Consider the following 23,559-nt stretch of genomic DNA (forward strand, 5'->3'; position numbering starts at 1 on the left):
TATTCTCCCCATTTGTCTCCCCAATATCCATGTCTCTCCTAATGATCAAAAATGTTTTCAGGGGCTCGAGGGTTTGTATTACTTCAGGATTTATGAATTTGATGAGATATGACAGTCAAATGCACATGGGATGTTTTGGGCGATGGGGTGCTGCAATTGCCTGTTTATGTTTGGAGAGTGAGTGGTAAATGGGTTTGCAATACACATGCATAATATGATGAGATGGAGATAGATACGAAAATAAGGGGGAAAACAAAAAAAAATTAGGAGAGTGAGAAATAGAGAAAGAGAGAGAAAGGGAGAAAGAGAGAAATTGGGATAGAAGGAATTCAAGGGAATTAGAGAGAGAGAGAGAGAGAGAGAGAGAGAGTGAGGGGTGGATGAGGAGAGAAAGGGAGAGTTAAATATTAAGAGAAAGGTGGAGAAAGAGAAAAAATAGATGGAGAGAGAGAGAGAAAGAGAGAGAGAATTTGAGAGAGAAGAGAAAATGCAGGTAATGGAAATTACATTGACCTTTGAACATGAAAATCCAATAAAAAGAGTTTCCTATTCCTGATTCAGACATGTAGGGATGTAGTTTTTCATTTTGGTATGACATGGCAATGCCAAAAAGGTTGGCCTTCCTGTCAAGGAAGAAATTAAAGGTTTTTGTTTCCTTTGGTTTCTGGAATGATTGTCTACTTTCAATATTGTCTCTTTGAAGCCAGAAGTGTATTAACTCTCTGAAATTATGTGAGTTAATGCCCTTCTGGCTCCAAATAGACAATGAAATAGAAACTCTGCTTTGACATGTTTGGTTTGAATGGACATGCATTTCACATAGAGTACCGAAACTGTGACGTCATAAAAATCTATTTTTAGAATTTCTCAATGTTTTCTTCATATTCCGAAAGAACATCAAAAATAATGTCCAAATGTTGAAAAACAATTGAATATGTTAAGTATTGGCTGAGATATGACCATCTGAATTAGTATACACCCCATAGGAACTCAGTGTTATATGCTCTGGCTCCTAATGGTTAGGAGCCAGAGCATATAACACTGAGTTCCCATAGGACATATATTCATTCAGATAGTCATATCTCAGCCAATACTTAACATATTCAATTGGTTTTCGACATTTGGACATTAATTTTGATGTTCTTTCGGAATATGAAGAAAAAAATGAGAAATTCTAAAAATAGATTTTTTATGACGTCACACTTCACCACTCTATTGCCTCCAGCCTGAGATATCTCATGCTTATGTATATGTATTTAATGGGTTAAAGACATATTGGATATCATAACATTTGTTTTGTTTTCTTTAAATGTAGATCACATTGCTTTGACTCTGTCATTGGCTGTGGACCCGTCTGGTATAGAAATCATCAGCAAGAAATATTTCTTCTATGACTGCAGCCGAATAACAAGGTATGCCTCTTATGTCAATAGTACAACTATTAACATTGTCTACAATAATATACTAGTAACTAGCAGACTTACTGGATAATCACAGAGAGAGAGAATATATTATTTTCATGGCTTTTACTAGCCATGAAATCCTACAGCTTTTCATTCTTAAATATACTTTGATAATACTAGTAGTTTCATGTACTTTTGTTGTGTTATGTACTGATGTACCGTATTGTATGATGTAGTACAATTCAATATAGTTATATACCAGTTCTGTTCATAACTAGATATAACTGTAAACACTATTCAATAAAGGTTTATTTGTGGTGTGAATATTTATTACCTAGTAAGTTTATCTTATTAAGCTTTTTTTTGTCAGAACAAATAGAGAGACGGAAACTGTAAGGATTTGTATTGAAGAAGGCATTCATTTGAGCAGTCCGTTTCATAGAGAGGGAATGGTAGCTGTCATGTTCCAACAAAAGGAAATATTTCTCCTTTACAACACTCCATGATTTCCCACACAATATACATAGCTGGAAGGGGTACCTGTAGCTGTATTTTGACTGCACCGCTAATCATTTGTCATAGAAATGTCTGTTAGTGATAAAGCGGTTTATATATGGCCTCCTCTCTCTATTCATCCGTGTGATGTGGGGCAGTCAGAGGGGCGGCCGGGCTTGTTTATATGTCCCTGCATATATATATATATATATGTGCACTTTACCAAGCAGCCCTGTTTTCACAAATGTTTTTCTAGTCCCCTTTTGAAGGTCCCTATGTGTCTGTGAATCCCTATGATAATGTTGTGAGATGAGCATTTGTATTCATATATCACTATGACATGTAGTAGGAACTCATCAATATTTGATTCAGTTGCAAAACTTGTTTAGAGTTTGCAAATATACTTTATCATCTGCTGAAAGAAAAGGGGTATTAGCTCAGTATTTGAAAGTGCATGTCAGCAGTCAGATATATCTTGCAATTTATATGTATATAGGTAAAGTTCCAGTGCAGTGTTCATTTCCTTTCTCTATATACCTAAAATGTCATGAGCTGTTCACACCATATATAGTCCCCAATTTTTATCTTGAGAAATGAAGCAGTGGAAACAGCCATATATTGCTTTGTATATATCAAAGTGTGCATCAACGGTTGAACCAAAAATCACCCTCGGGAGGTAACATACTTCTCTACAATGCACTTTAGAAATGTATGATGTTTCTCATAAATTGCCATAATATGGCGTAATGTACTGCTTGTCAAATCGATTCAACGTTAACAACTTTGTTTGTGGTACAAATATATTGCTTTCCTTTGTGCGTTCAATTAAGAAAAGGAAGTTGAAAAGGCTCAGGGACTTCCTGACAAATGATGCTCCAGTCATGTGTCCAATTTGAGTTTCCCCTATGGCTGTATGTACATGTAAGCTAGCATTTAGGTCCCAAAACAGGGTTCTTTTTACCCTATTATCTACCAGGCGGTCCCTGTATTAAAATCTATGGGAATGAGAGGATGTAGTAGTCTAAGGGTTAAAACCGCAACCTTGCTGTGAGATTGATTTGATGAAAATCTAAATTAGTACACCCATGAGCTTCATCGTTGATCATCAACTGGAAATTATTTCAGTGTTTGTGTGTAGTGATGGTTTAATCAGAGTGATTTAAGCAAATGTGACAGTAGCATTGACTTCTAATTAAAGCCAAATTGATGTTAAATGTCTCACAGACACGCTTAACATGATGATCAGTAACACGATTCTGTCTGCATTTTTCCCAAAAAAAATTAATTTCAGTGGGAAGCCCGATAGCATCCTCTAAAAAGACACTTTGTTGAATGAAAAATTTAAAAGATAAATTATGACAAAAGTTAATGGAAAGGTATTGCATTTTTATGTAGTAAACTGTCATGAAAATGAATTTTAACCCACTGAGTGAGATTTTAATTCTGAATAAAATAGATTTTCCAAAGACCCCAGCAAGAGTTATTTTTGGACTTTTATTCATCCTTTTTGGTTTCATAGATGTAACGTCAACCAAAGAAAGATACACATGTCCTTGTTCTTATCCACGCAATGTTTGTGAAGAACTTCCTAATTTTTATTACATGTTGATAGCACATCCCCCAACTGATGGAAGCTGTTTTTTCATTCCATGAGTGTTTTCATGACAGTAGATTGACTGTAATGAGCTTGATTATTCCTGCTAGAATAATGAGCCCCCTAAAAATATTGTGATTACCTCCATGAATAATTGACTTTTTGAGGTGCTCCTCTCGGTAGACATGTTTATTATGCAAGCATATGAATGTGTTCAACGCTTGTAAACACACATTCTATTTCAGCCTCAAGCCTGCCTTTTTCCCATTCTGTTTCAGTGAAACCATAGATATATAATTCAATCTATTTTTACGAGCATGAAACATATGGGTACCAGAAAATTGTTTTGTGTCCCAGATTTTTCATATTCACGATCCAATCAGACTTTCAAATCATAAAATGAACCTGCACCATGCCGCATCAGTATTGATACAAATCAATGTGAAATTGGGTGATTCCTAAAATATGAATTTTCTCAAAAGGGCACAGTGTAATCCCATTTGTTATCAATGTAGTATGCACATTTCATACTATGCCGACTAGGTTGACTGTTTCACCATCTCTTCTACTTGGGATGGGGAGGTCGCTGTCCTGAAATGCAATAATATTTAAAAGACTTATTTGGCACAAAGTTATGTAAATGTAATTGGACTCTAGTGTATGTATTTATAGAACTCCGATATATTATATAAGTTCTGTTCTTTGCAGGGAATATTTATAAATCATATTAGGTTTGATACAAAATACATAAATACATATTTCATATCTAAAATACAAGGGAGGTATTGAGACAATAAAAACATGAATATTAACGTAATATACAGCATTATCTTGCTGAAAAGGTAGACAACTTGACATCACTTCATGCCCATGTCAGTGCAATGAAAGCATGATAAAAACATCCTAGGTTTACGAAATAAAATATTATGAATATAGAGTTACATAATTAGTGCATGATATGACTGAAGAGTGGGGAGAGCTTGAGCTTTGCTGAGCTTAAGGGTTGGGAAGGGTCGAAACAACCTGTAGAATAAATTAAAAAAGAAGAACAAACATAAAATAAGTCTTGACAGTAATTTTCATGTTCTTATTGAACAATCCAAAATATTGATACAATACACAAAAACTAAAATATTTTTACACTTTTTTGATCACACAATTTTGATATTTGCTAAGTATATTTTGTATATGACAATCAGAAACTAGTACTTGAAGAGCTGTAAGCCTTTCAGATTTCATTTCATTTTTTCTTTTGCATGATTCAAATTTCTTAAGCTATTGCCATCAGGAACAGGGTTGTCCCTGTATTAAGCATATGAGAATGAAATAATTCAGTATACAGGGATTTAACTTTTTACAGTAATTCTCTAGGACAGCAAACTTTGTAAAATCTTCAATCGAGTATTACGGTACTCCATCTTAGCTTAACCTTTTTTAATACCTTTTACATCCTGCATTGAACTCACCATTTCCCCCTTTCTTGACCCATCAATCTCTGCCTTTCAGCTGTACAGCCTGTTCCAGTAGTCAGTGGGATTGTGATTGGTGTATCCATGACAACGCTTGCACCCATAACAGTTCTTCTTGTTCAGCAGTAATCACTGGAGTGGACGTAAGTACAGAAATAAAATTATCTGTCTTTTGTTGCACAGAAAATGCTTGATTTTGTATCAAATTCCATGGAGAGTAGAATTTGTAAAACACTTGAGGGAGAGTTTTGTTATATTGTATCTCAAGTTTGCAGCACTTGCAGTGAATTATTGACCACATAAGTCTAAGATTGTTTATGATGTATTGTTACTTCTATTTTTATTGGGAAGTGATAAATTTTAATTCCTTAATCCATCAAAAATCACATTTTGTTGTTGTGCAGTGGATTTGCATACATTAAAGGGTAATGTGTCTGAAAATAAAATTTTGAACAGTACAGTTTCATTGGGCTTCAAAACCATGACATTCAGTAATGTTATCTGTGAACAATATGTTTCCAAAGTTGAATACAAGAGATGGATTTACAACTTAAGGATCTTATAAATAGCAAAGTATGGTACATATACTACTTGTATACCGAAGTACATACATATAAGAGTAGCGTATATATAAACTCCCTTGTACAAGTTTGAAATTAAAATATAAAGCTAACAGTATGCACCATAGCAGCTAGAAATGACAACTCCTATTTGATTTGAGTGCATTATGAATTGAGATATTTATCTTTTATTATTTAATTACACCACTGACATCATGTTTACATATATTTTCCTTATTTCTGAATCATAACTGCAAACCACCAGCGATGTATTGTTTACCTATATTATTTCTCTTCACCGAACCTTTCCAAAGATTTGTTTACAAAATCCTCTTGGTCACAAAGCACATCCACTGTATTGTACCTGAAATATGCGATCTTTGCGATGAGATACATTGCAATAGGTAAATGAAGTGTGATAATTAGGTCACGTCTAATAGCTTGACTCTGTTTGAGTATTTTTTATAAACTTTATGACAGACCACCTTGATTAATGAGCTCCTGATTTGGTTCATTAACCATAGTTGTAAAATACCTTCTTGGGAAGTGTATCATCTTTTCAATTTTTTTTGTAAAAAGGTTTCGATAATGTATGTTTAATTTATTGAGTAAAGGCTGGGTAATGGATGCAACATAAAGAAATACCTCATCATGTGAATATTCATGCGAGGTGATAGCATGGGGATTTTCTATTCATTCTGGTTTTGTTTGACAGAGTTTAACAGGATTATGTATATGGATTTAGTTCACAATAATGAAGATATTCATATTATGTTATGATAGTTTATTTCTTAATATTGTCAAAATTATGTTAGCTATTATGTTGTCTATGCTTGCTCTCTTGTTACTATAGACAGAGTATACACTCAAAATCTTCCCCGATATCTGATGTGTCCACTAGATTTTCGATGTTGCAAATGATGTATAGTCCGTTCAGTATCTAATCCTGCCATTTCATCATGACCAGTCAGAGGGTATCATGTGGCCTCCGTGGAACATAATCCCCTAGAATCATCCAACCCCCATTTCTCTGTGAATTCATGGGTTAAATTGGACACGCTTGATTTGTGGGGGATTAAACCTGGTGGGTCATTTTTAGGTTTCTAATCCGAGCCTTGAAAGGATGGATGCGGTTGATGAGATTAGAGTCACCAGGACTGGTCCTATTTCGATGGCCCTCAACTCATGATATTTCATTTAACCTGTTCGCTTTCACAAACTTATCTTGAACAGTATCATCTATGCCCTCATCCCATTGATATCCTAATACGTCTCTCACGCTGCTTGCAATCTTTACCAGTTGTTCATTTTTGTGATAAGCTGAATACATATAGTTCTTCAAGATAACTAGAAATTGTCAAGTAGGGCAAATTATCTTGGAATGAAAGTGATAGTCACTTTTATTTCAGATTTAGCATACACTGTTGGAATTGTTTTTGAGAAAACCATCCCTTGGATGTAAAAGGAGTGAACTGCTATTAGTCAAAATGGAAAGCATGATGTTTGTTTTTTCCGGTTACAAAAAAGGAAATGTTTGTAAGGCAAAATGCAATTTTGAAAGAGAAAGTATGCGAAATAGAAAAACAATTGGGTGTCCGATTGAAACTTTATGAAGTGAATTGTGTTAACTTTTTAATATTTACAGTAAAATTTTGTGAATGAGAAATGACGAGCCCGCACAGTGTTTAGTTTTAAAGAGTTTTTTTTTAAAAATAAATATTGTTATTATTATTATTATTATTATTATTATTATCATCATCATTATTATTAATATATTTTAATACTTGTTTTTCTTAAAAGGGACCGTCGTCTTGTGCCAAGCTTCTACCTGTAACATCAGCTATTCAGATTCCTGTTGGTTTGGAGAGAGAATTTCAGCTGAAAGCTATTAATCTTCCATCTATGGTAAGTAGTAATTGCATCTGATAAGATCAAAATTAAAATATGGGTCATTGCCTGTGTAATTGTACCTACACTAAGTGAAATGTATATAAATAGCATTTTCTGGAAGCTTTAAAAAAGTGTGTGACGTGATATGAATTGTCATGTGATTAATTTTTTATGGATGTGTTTTTTTATTAAATCTTATTGTTTCAGACTTCAGTGTAATTTCTTATGAACCCAACCAATTTTGGAGTCAAAATTGTTTTTATTTGTATTTTGATATCTCTTCAATCTGTGAACTGTAAACTTAGATGAAAAAGCAATTGAAATGTGGTTGGTGCTTGTTAAGATGATAGATGATAGTCATCTTTTATTAATTCTTTTTTAATAGAAGCTGAAAACATGTCTAAATGGTTTTGTGAAGCAAGACTACGGATGATAAGAATCTCATGGAATTTATCTGAAATTTCTCTTCACACATTTTCTTCTCTTCACTGCTCTCTCCCAATGTCTTCTATTTTGAGTTGATCATACCACAGTTTGAATATTTTTCTTTATTCAAGATGGACATTAATTTCTCCTTTTTGCAATACTAAAAAATTGATCTCTTTGCATAAACAGTTTACAAGATTTTAGGATGTGTTTTCTCACATTGTAAGACAGATTGATAAGCAATTTAACTTCTTTTCCCACTATAGCTGCACTAACACTGCAAGCAAAAATCATCTATTTTTCTCACATTCAAGTGTTTCGTCAGAAGTTGCTAAACAACTACCGGTAAACAAAATGAAAAACCTACCTCTGGAGTGTGGTTTTATTAAATGCTGGCAGCAATTTCACCGGATTTTTGCAGTGTAAATGCTCACTTTCAAAACATTGATGAATGGTTCCATTTCAGTTACGTGACTCTCCTTGCTTTCGTGCTAATGCAGGGCAGTGTCAAGTGGGGCATGTGCACAACTCACCAAAATCCCTGAATTATCAAACACCGACGGTTTCTGATGGGTTTTTCCAGTAGTGTAAATGAGACAGTTTTTTATGGGTTTTTCCAGTAGTGCCAATGGCAGTAACAAAACAAAAACAACAATGGTTTTTCAAAATGGTCTTTGGGCTGTGTACATGGCCTTATGTCTAAATGTTAAATCTAACTTCAACCCACGTACACGATTCCTTTCGGCAACCTGTGCTGAAATTCTAGATTGCCTTTAATGACAGTTGTTCATCTGTTTTCTTCATCTTGTGGTGGATATAGGTTGACGATTTTCAGTGTGTTGTAAACATAGAGGACCAGGAACATGTCACATCTGCTGATATCGTCAATGGAACAGATGTTATCTGTGCAGCAAGGAGTGTAAGTTTCTTTATCAATATTCTCTTTATACATTTACCAAGTTGCTTTATATATATATATATATGGATATGGACTGTTCAGAGGCAGAAAGATGTAAATTCTGTATAAAATCATATGAGCTATGCCCTTTTGTCTCTAAACAGATGGTATAGCAGTGTGATAGTAAATAGAGAGAAAAACCAAGGGAGTGAAGGGTAACAAACAAATTAAAGAGAGAAGGGAAGCGAGACAGATGGAGAGAGAAAGAGCGTGGATGAACAAGGGAGATAGAAAGAGAAGGGTAGAGAGAAAGACCTCCAAAACACCCCTAAACACGCAGAAAGATAGACAAATAGGGTGCAAGAAAAGTATAGAAGAGAGGTAGAGACAGACAGACAGAAGAAAAACAGAAGGGGATACTAGAGTGAAGGAGGATATAGATATATTTAAGGAGACACTTACATATGCATTTTAAAGATAAGGAGAAAGATGTTGAGGATAAGGAGGGAGAGAGCTGAGAGCTTATATCTTGTATAATACACATTGTATACTGTAATCACTGTGAAGTCATCATATTGTGAAATTCATGCCTTTATTATTTAGTTGTCATAATTGGTTTGTTTTTCTGGAAGGGCCTACAATCATTGTGACATCTGCTTACTAAAGTACTTGCCATCTGTTACCCTGACCTCTCTCCCTTTAATATTTTCTCTAAAGCATGTTTTTGTCTGTATTTCCTTTCTCTCACTCCTTTCCCTTTTCACTCCTTTCCTTTCTCTTTCTTTCAATTTGGTTTTGATATTTATGGCAAAATAAAAATGTCTTTTTTAAATATCCATTTCATTTTTTTGTACAGTTCCTGCATATATGTTTGGCTAAGTTTCCATGTCATTTGTTGAAACAAGCCAATTACTCCTCTTTATACTATACTAATAGTAATGTATCCCTTATAAATAAATGTGCATGTAAATTTGATTACAAATGTTATTACTTGAACTTTACCAAGGCAATAAAACAAAACAAGGATTTTGTATTACATCAGGGTAAATGTCATATTTCCTGTAACATTTCTCTGATTTCATAAAATATGCATTGATATTTCCTTTAAAGTCGTAGCCTGAATTTTCTTGTATTTTTGTACTCACTGATATTTTACAGATGTACAGCAGTGATCATGACAAACAAAAATCTCATTAATTGTATATTCGTACTACAAAATTAATCTACCAACTTATTGTTCATTGGCACCTACCACTTCAGCTTGAATGAAGTACCTACATTTTAATGTTAGTAGGTAGTAATGTTAAACTGACTATCATTAGTGTTCATTTTTCCAAGCAAGTACTTCTGGATGTTGCCATAAACGCATTGAAGATGTCTAGCATTCATATCCAATCATTCATATCTTAAGCTAAGCCATCGATTGGGTTTATTTCCGTACTCATACCTCCTTCTCATTACCATTAGAATGTTCTTTCTTTATGCCTACATTCCCTATGTTATTTTAGCCATCCTAATTGGGATATCTCAACTAATAGCTCAAGCATGCCTTAATGGGGATGAGTCGAGAAATTTTTCTCCTCGTCTAATGCCGTTGCTATCTTGGGGAATGAGGGGTAGAGGTAATTACAGTCTCGTTAAAATTCCACCACAGTGATCATGGACGTATGTGATGGGGGCATTGCTATAGGGCTCTCAACCTTGGTGTCTGGGGAGAACTCAATGGAGAATGACTTTGGGGTGGATGAATCTTATGAATGCATCTTCCTTCTGTAGTGAATGTGTGTTGAAGCTATTGTGTATCATCTGTTGTTTGAAAGGTCCAATGCATAATGTAGTCTATTGAGAAATTACAAGGCAAAATGAGTTTAATTACCAGTATACATGTTCATGTATGTTTATAGTTAACACTCATCTATTCATGCTACCTCAAAGTCACCATAATAATAATAATAGCTAGTTCTTATATAGCGCTTTTCAGGACCGAAGGCCCTCTCAATGCGCTTTACACATATATATATATATATTATTACCCCGGTCATCGGATTGAGGCTTTATACCGACACACAATGTATGCACATTCTCCACTCCCTGGGGAGCATTCCAGCCAGGCGTCATTTTTACAAGCGCACACTTGCTAATCTAAGCACATTCAACAATTTCTATTTTTGAGAGTGTTCCATTGGTGGCAGCGGTGGGATAATATATATGTCAAAAAGACTTAAAGAAAGATGATTAATGAAATGTCTATGATTACTCTTTGCATTTCATATATACAAAAGTGGTGTGTTTGTGGAATAGAATGTCCTTGTTTTAGAATCATAAAGAAACAAGATGTTTGATTGATGCTATGAATGTATTATCTTGTAATTAGTTCATGTTGAAGGCCATCATGTTACTGTCTTGTGTAAAAGGATGTGATGCATGGAGAAGTCTATTGAAAAATAACGCACAAAATTCAGAGTGGTGGCAGTGGTGGGATATGCAGTAGATAAATGGTAAAGATGGGATATTTATTAAGAAACATGAAGAATCAAATATCAGATTACACTTTGCACCTGTATACAAGCGATTTGTTAACACTAGATTCTTTTACAAATCACACTGAAAGTGATGTTTGATCTCATAAATGCATTTTCTTTTCTCCTTTTCATGAATTTCTGATGAAAGCCATTGTGTACCTGTCTACTAGTGTGAAAAGGTGTAATGCATAATATAGAAAGAAAGAAAAGACGGGAGTATGAATATATATTGTATTGTGAGATCTTGTCTATTCATGCCACCTTATTATCACCATCAACACCTCCATTATTAAGAGTGATGGCAGCAGTCGGATATGCATTAGATGAATAGTAAAGATGAGATCAATATTAATAAAGGTGATGAGTAGAATATCAATGATTACACTTTGCAGTTATTATGCACAAGTGATGTGTTAGAACTGGATGCTCCTTCAGATTTTTACAAAGAAAGAGACGTTTGATGAATGCTTGAATGCACTCGTTTGTCATGAATTCATTTTGAATGTCATTGTGTTTCTGCCTCATGTTACCAATGGGACCAAAAGGGACCAATGCATAGTATAGTCTTATCAGAAGGCACAAAGGTTGAGTATTCATATTTAAAGTAAAGATGGTGATTTGCAGGTGTATGTTCAGTGAAGGTTGAATATGGAAATTTATAATCACTCTATGTAGTTCATACAGTGTACACAATTGGTCTGTCAGAATTGAATTTTCCTCTTTCACATATTACAAAAAAGAAAGTAAAATGTAATAGATTCAAAAGTAACCATTGCACAATCGGTATAATTGCTATAATGTGATCCTTCTTTGCAGTATACATTTACGACTGGTGTGTTGGAACTTGACGTGCCTGTGTCAGTCCGTTGGAATGGAAATTTTTACATTGATTCACCAAGTAATTTAAATGGTAAGATTCGGTAGTTTAACACTTTCCATTCATATAAAAGAATGAAGGTTATGCCAATTGAAAGCTTCATATCTAATTTTGTATGAAAAGAGGTATAGCATTCTAACTACATGTAAGGATTGATATATGATTGAAACAGTATTTCCAGAGGTAGTTAGTGTGGATAATTGAAAGACATAAATTATGGTATGATATTAACAAGAAATAGTTTAAAATAATTTTTGATTGTGCTCTTGGATTACCAAAACCTACTGGCTAAAAATCTAAATATACCGGTCGGGTTTGTGAAGGAAAATGGAAATTATGTATTTACTCTACAGCGTAGATATATTCAAGTTTTTTTTCCCACTTTGATAATCATTTATTGCTATTTATGTCAATTTTATACCATATCTAGAAGATTCAACTTCTCACTTTCTTGGTTAAGGGTACATTTCATTGGAGACATGTAGCACAAATCAGTTGCATTCTATCAGAATGTAGGTGTGACCAGAACTATGTATGTATATTTGCTTAACTAGTTTTTACCCAAATTTTTTTCTACAGTCACACTTTACAATTGTGAGTTTGAGCGAGATAGCTGTAGCCGTTGCCTCTCATCTGCGGTGACCCCAGTTGACCTACGTTGTGGATGGTGTGGGAACGTATGTGGTGTCCGTGAATCTCCAGAGTGTCAAGGAGACTCGTGGATCCCTCAAGGGTCTAATCGCAGCTGCCCAGGACCAGTAGTCTCGAAGGTAAGGGTGGTATTATTTAAAGAGGTTTGTTCTTGATGACTCCTGTCAGTAGTGGCTCTATAAACCCTGGATTTGGGTAGTGTGGGGATGTATGTGGTGTCCAGAAATTTGCAAAGTGTTAAGGAGATATATGAATCCCTCCAGGGTTTTATTGTAGCCATCCAGGACTCGCGGTATGAGGGTGAGTGTGGTATTGTAGTGGTTGATAATTGATAGCTCCTTTCAGGAGAACTCAGTTGACATACATGTGCAGTGTGGATGATGATGCAGGTGGTGTTTGGGAGTATCAAGGGTGTCAAGGAGACTCGTGGATCCCTCAAGGGTCTAATCGAAGCTGTCCAGGGGGTGTTTCACAAAGATTCTAAGTTGAACTAAAATCTAAGTAGGTCTTAAATATTATGGAGAGCCATTTGTGGCCTTAAAATTAAATATTTCCAAAAGCAAAAATTGAAGTTTTTTAGACTTTTCGTAAAGAACATGAAATCTCTGTGATAATAGAAAATATGAATGATCTGAATCAACATTTTACGCCTTTTGAAATAACTTTCACAAAATATTTTCAAAGATGCTAACGGCTTTCCATAATTGTTAAGTCCAACTTAGAGATAAGTTCAACTTAGGATCTTTGTGAATCACACCCCAGGACCAGTAATCTCAAGGGGTAGTGTAGTATTGTAGGGTATGATACTTGATAGCTCCTGTCATGGACGGTGGGAATGATTGTGGTGTCGTAGAAGTCTTCAAAATTTCAGAAAATACATGGCATTCCTCAAGCAAATTATTCATACATCTTGCAATTTCTTTTAAATATGATAGAATTATAGAAGATGTTGCAAGAAAGTTGAGATGTGATCCATTGCAAATATCAATTGCAAATTTGCAATTAATAGTTAGACTTACGCTTTATTTTTAGGGATTTTCGATTAATTGCAACTTTCTTGCAAAGCCCCATTAGTGGAAAGTACATAGGAAAGCCAAGTCATTGGTAAGATTTGGCATAAGACTATGGTGCTCACTTTACTGACATTTGTCCTCCATCTTTATATGATTTTCTCTTTTCCCTCCTTTATCAGATCTTCCCTATGTCAGGTCCTATAGAAGGTAACACCTTGGTTGAGATCTTTGGAAGTGACCTTGGACAAAAATTCTCAGACATAGACTCCATTATGCTTCATCAGCAGCTCTGTAACCGTACAGGTTTAGAGGAAAGCTACCAGGTTGGTTCCAGGTGAGACAATGGATTTCCTCAAAGTTACATTCTCCTTCCTGTAACATGGTTCATGCTATTCCTGTAGACTTTGTTCTTTTAAAGCTATATTTGATGCACATTTGCTTTTGGAATTCAGCTTGCACACTACTGAATGTGATCTATTGAAATGAATGTTGAATACTGTAATGAAATATGAAAAGTGATTGACAATTCTCAGAATTTTTTAAAATTGTTAGTTAGGTATGTCATTTCAAAAATTATATGATATTGAATACATATTATGTTTGCCCTGATATCAGTTGCAAGTTGTGAACACAAAGAGATTTTTTTACCAAGTTGAAGTGTATATTCTGGGTAAAGAGAGTAAATTACGTGAAGAAGTACAGTCAAACCTGTCTACAGCGACCGCCCAAGGGAAACACAAAAAGTGGTCTTTGTAGACAGGTGGTCTTTGTAGACAGGTGGTCACTAAAGCAGGTTTGACTGTACTTTGCTGAAAATGCTGAAAGGTTTCACAGTAAATACATGTCCATTGCATTGTAAAAAATATCAACTGACAACTTACCATGTATACTTCAAATGGAGAGTCAAGTGTCAGACATCAAATCTTTTCACTCATAACCTTTATTCTTATCTTGTATTTTCAAAATGCCAGAGTCAAGTGTTTGACATCAGCCAGCGGTGAACCAAGAGAAGCTGTAGTGAAAGTGACTGTGGGAGACCCTCCCACTGAGAGTACAGGATCGGTCATATTCACATACCGTGTAAGTCATCAATCTTTCCTAGATATCATTAGATTAGGCCCCTTGAAAACCTTTCAGAATTTTACTAAGATGAGCTTTTATGTTAGTGTTTCCATTTCATTGGCAGCAAATCCTGCCTCAAAGTTTGTGTCTTGTATTTTACTTTTCTTCCTAAAAACAGGAGCAGCATGCGTTTTTAAGTTTCTCACAATAAAATGTATTTTCTGCTAAGCAAATCAATAAAGCAATTGGAAATTAAAGTAGAAATGTGACTGTAAAAATTCCATTATTTGAATGTCATATGGATGATATTTGTTTACTTATTGTTTCTTAAAGGTAATACAAAGTGTCGGTATGGGGTCATGAATTTGGTTCAAATGAACATATTGGAAGCATATGCGTCCCTACAATATTCAGTGATCGTTGTCGCGGTTGAAATCGATTCTAAAGTTATGAAATTATAAATAATAAACTCTTTATGTTGTATAGCTCCCTCTCAAGGTCAAGATATTAATTAAGCTATGAAACAATATTTCTTAACTAAAATCGATCTATTAGCTATTAGGAAATTATATATCACAACTACATATTCTGACATTTTTATGGTTGCAGCTACCATTGTACGGCCGTACGGCGCCATTTGAAATTTCAGCAGAATTTACCGGGAGCACCGGTAAATTTGTATATTCAATTTTTCTCGTAAGCAGAAGTGTTTTAGGGGCTAAATTTTCTAGTGCTTGTATTACATCCACAGGGGCATCCAAATATATCAAAATTGAAAAGAATCACCACCATCCAATTTTCAAAATTCCCAAAACTTTGTATTACCTTTAAAAATTAATACATTTATGCAGTCTGCGACAGTGACCAATGATGTTAAAAGAATTTATGTCTACATAAGAAAACATTTTGAAAAACGTCCCCTCTCCTTTGGTTTCTAATTGAAGCCAGTATTAAAGGAACTTATGTTTAAACTCCACCTTCTTTTGTTATAGCCCCTTCAGTGGTCTTTATAAACAGATTTGACAAAAATTACATTTGTAAAAGGTACATTAATAAAAGAAGAGCTGGCAATAGCATAATATGCTATTTGAGGCTAATTTCTTGCTAACATAATGACACAGAATATTTAAACTTTGTGATTACATAATCTCTCCCTCATCCTCCTTCCTGACTGCTGCCAATCTCTTCCTCCACCTTTGATTTTTGTTCATCTTATCTTGAACAGGATCCTGAGATCACTGGGTTCCATCCTTCATCGGGTATAGCTAATGGAGGCACCGTCGTAATGATAACTGGTACATCACTGCAGACAGGCAGTAACATCACAGCATCTATCGGCAATGCTGTGTGTGACATCATGTGAGTGGCAACTCATATTATATTGATTTCACTGGAATTTAAATAATTATTACATCTCGTAAAAAATTATGAAGGGATTGATGTCAATCAAACTCTGATTTCTATACAAACTATCTAAATGATGGTAACTTGAAAAGAAAACATTATGGATCTTAATATGATTAAAAAGTTGAATACAAGATGAGTCATTCTGAAATGTATTGAAAGTTTGTTTATACCAAAATGAAACTGTGTCCAATGGGATAAAAGAAGTAAAGCCACTTATGAAAGAAGTTTGCCCTATATGAAAATCTTTTTTAATGTTACCTTGACATTGTTCAAATTACAGTTCATTCTCACAGCTCTTTATATTTTGCTACTTACATATAAGTTTTAGTACTTCAATATATGAATGCAATATGTTTAAAGGGATCGTTTAACAATGTTAAATCTGAGATACACGGCCCTACGTGTTATCAGTGTCTGTGATATGGTGTAATATTGAAGCCCTAAAAAAATTGCACTTCAAAGTGCCTCAAAAAATTAAAAATCTTTGAGTGACCGGTTTTACCATACTCGTTTTCCCCAATAGACTGTAGTGTTATAAAAAACGTTTGGCAAACGGTTTTCAAAATGTGTAATTTCAATCATAAATATCTTGATAATCAGACAGGCGATGGGCTGTAAAAGTCATGGGCTTCCTGACTGACCTAAAGGTTTATAATTATCCATGCAGCATGAGCTAAATCCAGAATTTTGTTTCAGAATCTGAAACAAAGTTACCGGATCCCTTTAATTAAGAAGAATTTGTTTGTTGTGGTCATTTGTGGTACTCTGCTTATTATTTTCTTCTTTCTATTGATTTGCTAGGTATATTAATGATACCTATGTGACATGCAAGACCAGTGGGACAAGAGAAAACACATCTAGTTTAGTGACTTTAAGGTTTGACGGAGCTGAAAGGAATTCAACGGAGATGTTCACATACAAAACTAACCCGACCATAGCTGGGTTGTCAACATCAAAGTCCATTGCATCGTAAGTAGAATTAAGGGCTTATCCAGAACTTCTCACTGGAGGGGGGAGGGGCATGCATATGAAAATCTCTGACAAATTAAAAAGGGAAGAAAAGAACCTTCCCACATTTAAGATGCATTTTTACTCTGCAAGTCTCTGATAATCAGCTACAAAAAATAAAGGTTAGATATCTCCTTGAAATCTGCATTAGATAGAGAATTAAGTTGGTGTCGATTTGAAAAATAACCTTGCAATATTGTATTTATCTCATTTATGTTTTGTTCTTTATGGCATGTCTTATTTGATATAAAAATTAATGTCTTGGAAAGCATCATGTTCTGTCTCACAAATTTCATTTTGTATTTTTACCTCATATATGTGTTTACAGATTTTGATCGATTTCTCTGACAAATTTGTGGTCATAACCTCTAACATTACTGTGAAAATGATGAATAATAGATGGATAAATGATGGCTCTACTCATGGTCACATTTCTTGAATGACGTAGCATGATAAATGGTGTTCCGTGTCTTTGCATAATGGAAAATGTAAATTGTAGTGTTTCATCACTCCCATTTATACTTTTATTCCATCTTTGCAGGGGTGGAGTGAATATTACCATTAATGGTGTGGGTTTTAAGACAGTACAGGAAGCACTGCTCATTGCTACACTAATAGCAGACCCTACAAAATCAGACTCTGTGGTAAGTCTATCATTCTGGAAATAATGAGATTTCTGCTTCATTTCAACCCATATGAAATGTCATTTTATAGTTCTGTGTTTATGTTGTCCCCAGGAGTAAAGTGGGATTAGTTTATAAAAATTATTAATTCCTTTTCTTTTTGATAGGCCTATGTTGGGCATCATGCAATCCTCACTTTTAGTTTTCTTCATAATACATGAAGGTAAAAGTCATTTTTAATATTAACTTGTATAATGCATACCAATACCATAAAATATATTTGTGGCTTTGCTATTTGCTAATAATTAAGTGATAATTCTGATACCCTTATACCAGATATTCCCTATCAAACCACATTATGTATAACATACAAGACAATTCTTATTCCTTTAAGTTCCTTGTGCAAAAATGTGTATCTAACATCCATGTTTTGTGTTTCCCGTATAGGCGTGTCATCTCCTCAGCGATACCGAGATGGTTTGTCCTAGTCCTCGTCTCCCCACCTTGCACTCGACCCCCACTAAGAGGAGACATAGAAGAGAAGTGGAGGAAGTCTCGCTCGCGGTGTCGTTGGATGATTATCTTGTCAACATCAGTGATTCCTTTGAATTCTACCCCGATCCTCGCTATGACACCTTCCAAGAACCTAACGGCGTCAAACAGGTTTCCAGCAATGATACGTTAAGAATAACAGTGAGTGTTTGATATTTCATGACATCTCCTACCTAAGTTGATTCTCACACTTTCTATTGCTCTCGCTGTCTCCAAATAAAAACACTCAACTTTCAGATTAAAAATATTCACGCTAGAAAGTCATGAATGCTATTTACAGAAGGAAAATACGAGTCGTAATTGAGTTTCTTTACCTTAACCATTTATCCATAGGGCACTGGTCTTAATCTAGCAGTCAGTAAATCAGATGTTCGGGTCCTGATCGGCGATAAATTCTGTGAGGTTCTTAGTATTGGAGCAGAGCAACTCTTCTGTCGCTTACCACCAACGCAACCTCAAGCTGGAAGCCATGCCAACGGGACATCCCAAACATACCCAGCAGTCATTGTGAGTCATCATCACTCTTTCATTAATTTTTGAAGTAACATATGCAAAATAAAACTGCTTCCAGTGAAATATATATAGAAAGAACTTTTGTTGTATCATGCTTAAGGATATTCCAGTGGTCTCATGTTAATACAGCAATGTGTGTTGCACTTTCCACAGACATTGACATAATGGGATTTCTTGGGACATATCCTTAAGATATTGTTTTGAAATGGTGGGGATATGTGGAAAATTAGGGCTTCAGGTAAAAGTAATGGAGAAATTGGAACACTTTGGTGTATGGTTGCTAGGAGCGTGGACAATATATTTTACCCACATTTGTCCATGTTGACCCAGGTGTGTTTAATGGGTACTTTGCAATGCTGGGGTGATAGTAAATACATAATCCTCAGGAAGAGCGTAGTTAATACTGATGAAGCTTTATAGGGTAAATGGGATCGTAACATTGTTAAAGGGATTGGGTATCTTTGTCTCATATTCTAAACAAAATCCTGGATTTAACTCATTCTGCAATCATAATTATAAACCTTTAGGTTAGTCAGGAATCCCATGACGTTGACAAGCCGTTTGCCCGTCTGATTATCAAGATATTTATGATTGAAATTTGAAATTTCAAAGAACGTTTCACAATGGTTTTTATTACACTTCAGTCTATTGGGGAAAATGAATATGGTAAAACTGGTCACTTTTTTTAGGCACTTCATGATCATTTTTAAGGTCTTCAATAATACACCATATCACAGACGCTAATAACATGTGGGGCTATGCATCTCAGATTGGTATTGTTAAACGATGCCTTTAACAAAATGTATCCTCCATTACAGGTCCTCCATGGAAGTGTCCTGCATTTCTCTCTGGGTTCCGTCCACTACATCCAGGACTCAGTCTTCAGCATTGTCCTGGTGATCGTCATAGCTGTCCTGGTGGGTGTGGCAGTGGTGTTTACTCTTATCGCTGTCTCCTTCTATGGAAGACGGGTTCACCAGCACAAACTCAAGTCAGCAGAGGGCGCTCTCATTAGGCTGGAGGAACGGCTTAAGGACAAAGCAACAGAAGGTCAGTCGACCTACAAAACTCTTTGAGAGACTACTTTATACATTGGTTCAAGTGTTTCTTAATATTTGGGCTTAATTTTCAACTTCTGGTTATTTTGAGTTTTATAAACAACACTTAACTAGTGCACCATATGACTTTTGGAACCATCTTTAAATTTACACCGACTATCAAAGAGACTCAAGTATTTTGATTTCCTTTCAGACAAAAACAGTCACAAAGGTTTAATTTCTTTATTTGATGAGCCCAAGTAAATTCTATTCATAAAACATTCTTGTCCAGGAAATCATTTTATATTTCCAGTTTGTACTGAATTTCACCCAAATTTTCAAGGATTTAATTCAATCATGATGTCGTTTTTTTTTTTTATCTTGCAGCATTCCATGACCTGCAGCGAGACATGTCTGGTCTGAAAGAGCAGCTTCAGGGTGTTGGTATGCCATTTGTTAGCGGAGCAGACTACATCAGGAACATGCTCTTCTGGGGCCTCAAGGTCCAACCTATGACCAACGACCCTGAGGTAAGTCCACTAGGTTGATTGAAGGAAGAGGAAAACTGTTCCCGGGTAACCCGTTTAGCACTGAAACCTCTAATTCCTGCAGACTTCAGACAGAAATCTCCTGGTTCCTGTAAGCAGTGGGGTAAAGAACATCTTAGTGGGAAAAAGAGATAGAGTTAACGGTTGTAAATCTCATTGAGTGGAGCATACTTTTATCAAAACGTACCTTTCTTGAGATGCAAGTTGCAATCCTTTAAAGCTGTTAGATTGACACCTGCGTTAATGTTTAGTTTTGAGTTTGTGTAAAGGGTATCTTCAAGGGAAAACTTAGGAAGGAAAACCTGGTAGAGGAATAGAGGTGTGCAATTAAACTGTTGAGTATATTCAAAAGTTGCAGCTCAGTTGATGATTACTCAATATCCAGCAGACAGAATTGATGGTCCATGCATGGTATTTAACAAAATATCATTTGACCTATTGGGATACTTATCATAGGATCAAGAAACACAAATGTTAAACAACTTTTAGTGCTCTTGTAATCACTGCAGAAAAGAAGATGTGGCTAATATGCATAAAAAGCAGATTTACATGGATTTCTTTTGAATTCATTGTATGGTAGATTTCCTAATGGATTTATTGGTGTTTCTTTGTCTCTCTGCTCACCATTAAGCTACCCCAGGAGAGCATTAAACAAGCCATGTCAGAGTTCTCTAAGCTTCTCAACAGGAAAGAGTTTCTAATGCAGTACATTCAGGGTCTGGATGAAGCAAAGAACTTAAAACAAAAAGACAGGTAAGAAATTATTTTTTCCTACTGTCTTTTAGAAAATGTGATTTCAAGCTTACTGTATCTCGTCTAACAAAATAAGGAATTAGTCTGAGGTAGTACTTTAAAGTTTAGTAACATGAGTTGACCCTTTTTCATCAGTATAGTTTTAAAAATTCAAAACATTGGATTAAATGTAGGCAAATGCTGACTTTTAGAACTATATTAAATAATTTACATTTGATAAATGTCTTATAATGTTTGTAGATCAGTTGGAAATGTCATGGTTGTTGACAACATCACTTGCTTAAATGTTTGATAATTCATTTAAAATTTTTAAAAAATTCTGTGCAAGTTATTACATCTCTATGTATTTCAATTATTTCTATTAGTTATGTTCATTTGTAGTCCTAAAATGATAAAGAATAAAAAGTTAGAGGTAAAGAATCTTTATTATCACAATTTTTCTCACAAAGTTTTGAATATGTTTCAGGAGATTATATGGTATTATTCATACAGTTATTCCCCAATAACATGAACTTGTACAAATTCCTCGTTTACTTACAGAGTCAATATTGCTTCACTACTCTCAACAATTCTGACAACAGAAGGAAGATTCCATTATCTTACCGAGTAAGTACATTTTCATTTTCCCTATGACACTAAATGCATTATTTTGTCATATCATAGGATTTCATGTTTGTATGTCTCTATCCAATCAAATGTTAATCTCCTACAAGAATTATAAGGCAAAGCAGTTGAAGTATGTGATAATTGTATATTATTTTTCCTCTAACCTATTTCTCTTTTTAGTGTAATGCTGACCTTGATGGCAGAAAAGATAGAAGAATCAGATGAAAATAGACTCAAACAACTCTTTAAAAGGTAAGCAACTTCATCCAATTAAAAAAATATATTTTTAGGTAGCATTTAAGTGAAATTAAGCAAAAACTCCCCCAAAGTTAAAGGATATCTGTCACAGAGCCAAGAGGAATGATTAGTTCTTGCCAGAATTCTGTGATTTTTAAAAATATTTGGCTTAATTCTGCCTAGTAATGCCTTGAATTACTAAATACCGATATCACATGAAATGACGTACATGAACCAGCAGAGTTTTTCATTATATTCACATTGTAATCTTGGAAAGCAGTCAAGTATAATCTCTTAAATTATGTGAGGAAAAAAAAGAACTCATGATTACAATGTTATATTTGTATATTGTTAAGTTATTTATATGCACACGTATTTCCACCTAAATTGGATTTTCTCACAAACCATTGATATATCTGTAAAGTGCTTCGAGACATTATGTATTAAGCGCTATATAATAGTGGAATATTATTATTATCATTATTGAATTTACCATAAAGTTTTTATCTATACTGTTTTTAAGATGCAGCTGTACTGTAACCTTTGTTACAAATATTTTGATGAACAACGAACAAATTGATCACTTTATCAATCATTCAATATGAGATATGTTCAGTATACTCTAGAGTTATTACAAAGGTTAACCTTTCAGTATTTTCTTTCCTCTTATAATTAATTTACAGTGTGGGGAGTATACTAGAGAAGCTTATATCAAACTGGGTTGCTCTATGCATGTACAAACATCTCCAGGTAAGGACAAACTTTAATATTCTTTCCACAAATAATTATATAGAGAGTATATATAGTTCATATGTTACTGTTCATATATTTGAATGTAATTTTGTTGTTGTGATTGTCAATGTTAACCTCCTTTTTTGTTATCTCAATTGCCAATCTAATGCTATTATTTGTCATTGCTTAGAAATTGCTTCAGATGCTTAAAATCTGTTATGTAGAATTTAACCATGTTCCATCAAAGAAATAAATATGAGATTATTCTTCATTGGGAATAACAAAGAAATGGGAAATTGTATCTTGTGGTTAGGTTTCTCTTATTTTAAGATATTTGTTTCTATTGTTAATATCATACATTACTCAAATCCTTTATTATTCAGCCCAATCTTGATATCCCTTGAACGAGTAAGATGCATTATTTCTTGATAAGTACATATTATAGGATATTGAGAGATTAAATCTAACATGTCTTTCCATTTTTTGTGGGGCTCTCTCTCTCTCTCTCTCTCTCTCTCTCTATCAGAAACAAGTAGCGTACCCTCTGTATGTGTTATACCAAGCCATCAAGGGTCAAGTAGATAAAGGACCAGTGGATGCCATCACAGGTCAAGCTCATTTCTCGCTCAACTTTGATTATCTTCTTGATGAGGATGTAGAGTTCGAAGATGTGGTAAGATCGT

The 23,559-nt window shown here is 34.6% G+C and overlaps 1 protein-coding gene across 3 annotated transcripts in view; it reads left to right on the plus strand.

The window, feature by feature from the left end:
* Positions 1–23,559, plus strand: part of LOC576714 (plexin-A4) — an 83,316-nt gene that overhangs the window by 45,770 nt on the left and 13,987 nt on the right. For 2 of the 3 annotated variants that reach the window (XM_031000506.1, XM_031000508.1), the window contains exons 8-27: positions 1,316–1,412; positions 4,999–5,104; positions 7,322–7,426; positions 8,658–8,756; positions 12,074–12,167; positions 12,714–12,904; positions 13,978–14,132; positions 14,770–14,878; positions 16,086–16,219; positions 17,069–17,236; positions 17,817–17,919; positions 18,346–18,591; positions 18,784–18,957; positions 19,782–20,013; positions 20,388–20,530; positions 21,180–21,301; positions 21,842–21,907; positions 22,088–22,159; positions 22,828–22,894; positions 23,403–23,549. In XM_031000506.1, the coding sequence (XP_030856366.1) occupies positions 1,316–1,412; positions 4,999–5,104; positions 7,322–7,426; positions 8,658–8,756; positions 12,074–12,167; positions 12,714–12,904; positions 13,978–14,132; positions 14,770–14,878; positions 16,086–16,219; positions 17,069–17,236; positions 17,817–17,919; positions 18,346–18,591; positions 18,784–18,957; positions 19,782–20,013; positions 20,388–20,530; positions 21,180–21,301; positions 21,842–21,907; positions 22,088–22,159; positions 22,828–22,894; positions 23,403–23,549 (2,630 nt within the window). The remainder of the gene's footprint in view (positions 1–1,315; positions 1,413–4,998; positions 5,105–7,321; positions 7,427–8,657; positions 8,757–12,073; positions 12,168–12,713; positions 12,905–13,977; positions 14,133–14,769; positions 14,879–16,085; positions 16,220–17,068; positions 17,237–17,816; positions 17,920–18,345; positions 18,592–18,783; positions 18,958–19,781; positions 20,014–20,387; positions 20,531–21,179; positions 21,302–21,841; positions 21,908–22,087; positions 22,160–22,827; positions 22,895–23,402; positions 23,550–23,559) is intronic. The other variant, XM_031000507.1, reaches the window with a different exon arrangement.

The sequence above is a fragment of the Strongylocentrotus purpuratus genome, unplaced genomic scaffold (genome assembly GCF_000002235.5).
Source record: "Strongylocentrotus purpuratus isolate Spur 01 unplaced genomic scaffold, Spur_5.0 spur5_scaffold_6, whole genome shotgun sequence".
Classification (NCBI taxonomy): domain Eukaryota; kingdom Metazoa; phylum Echinodermata; class Echinoidea; order Camarodonta; family Strongylocentrotidae; genus Strongylocentrotus; species Strongylocentrotus purpuratus.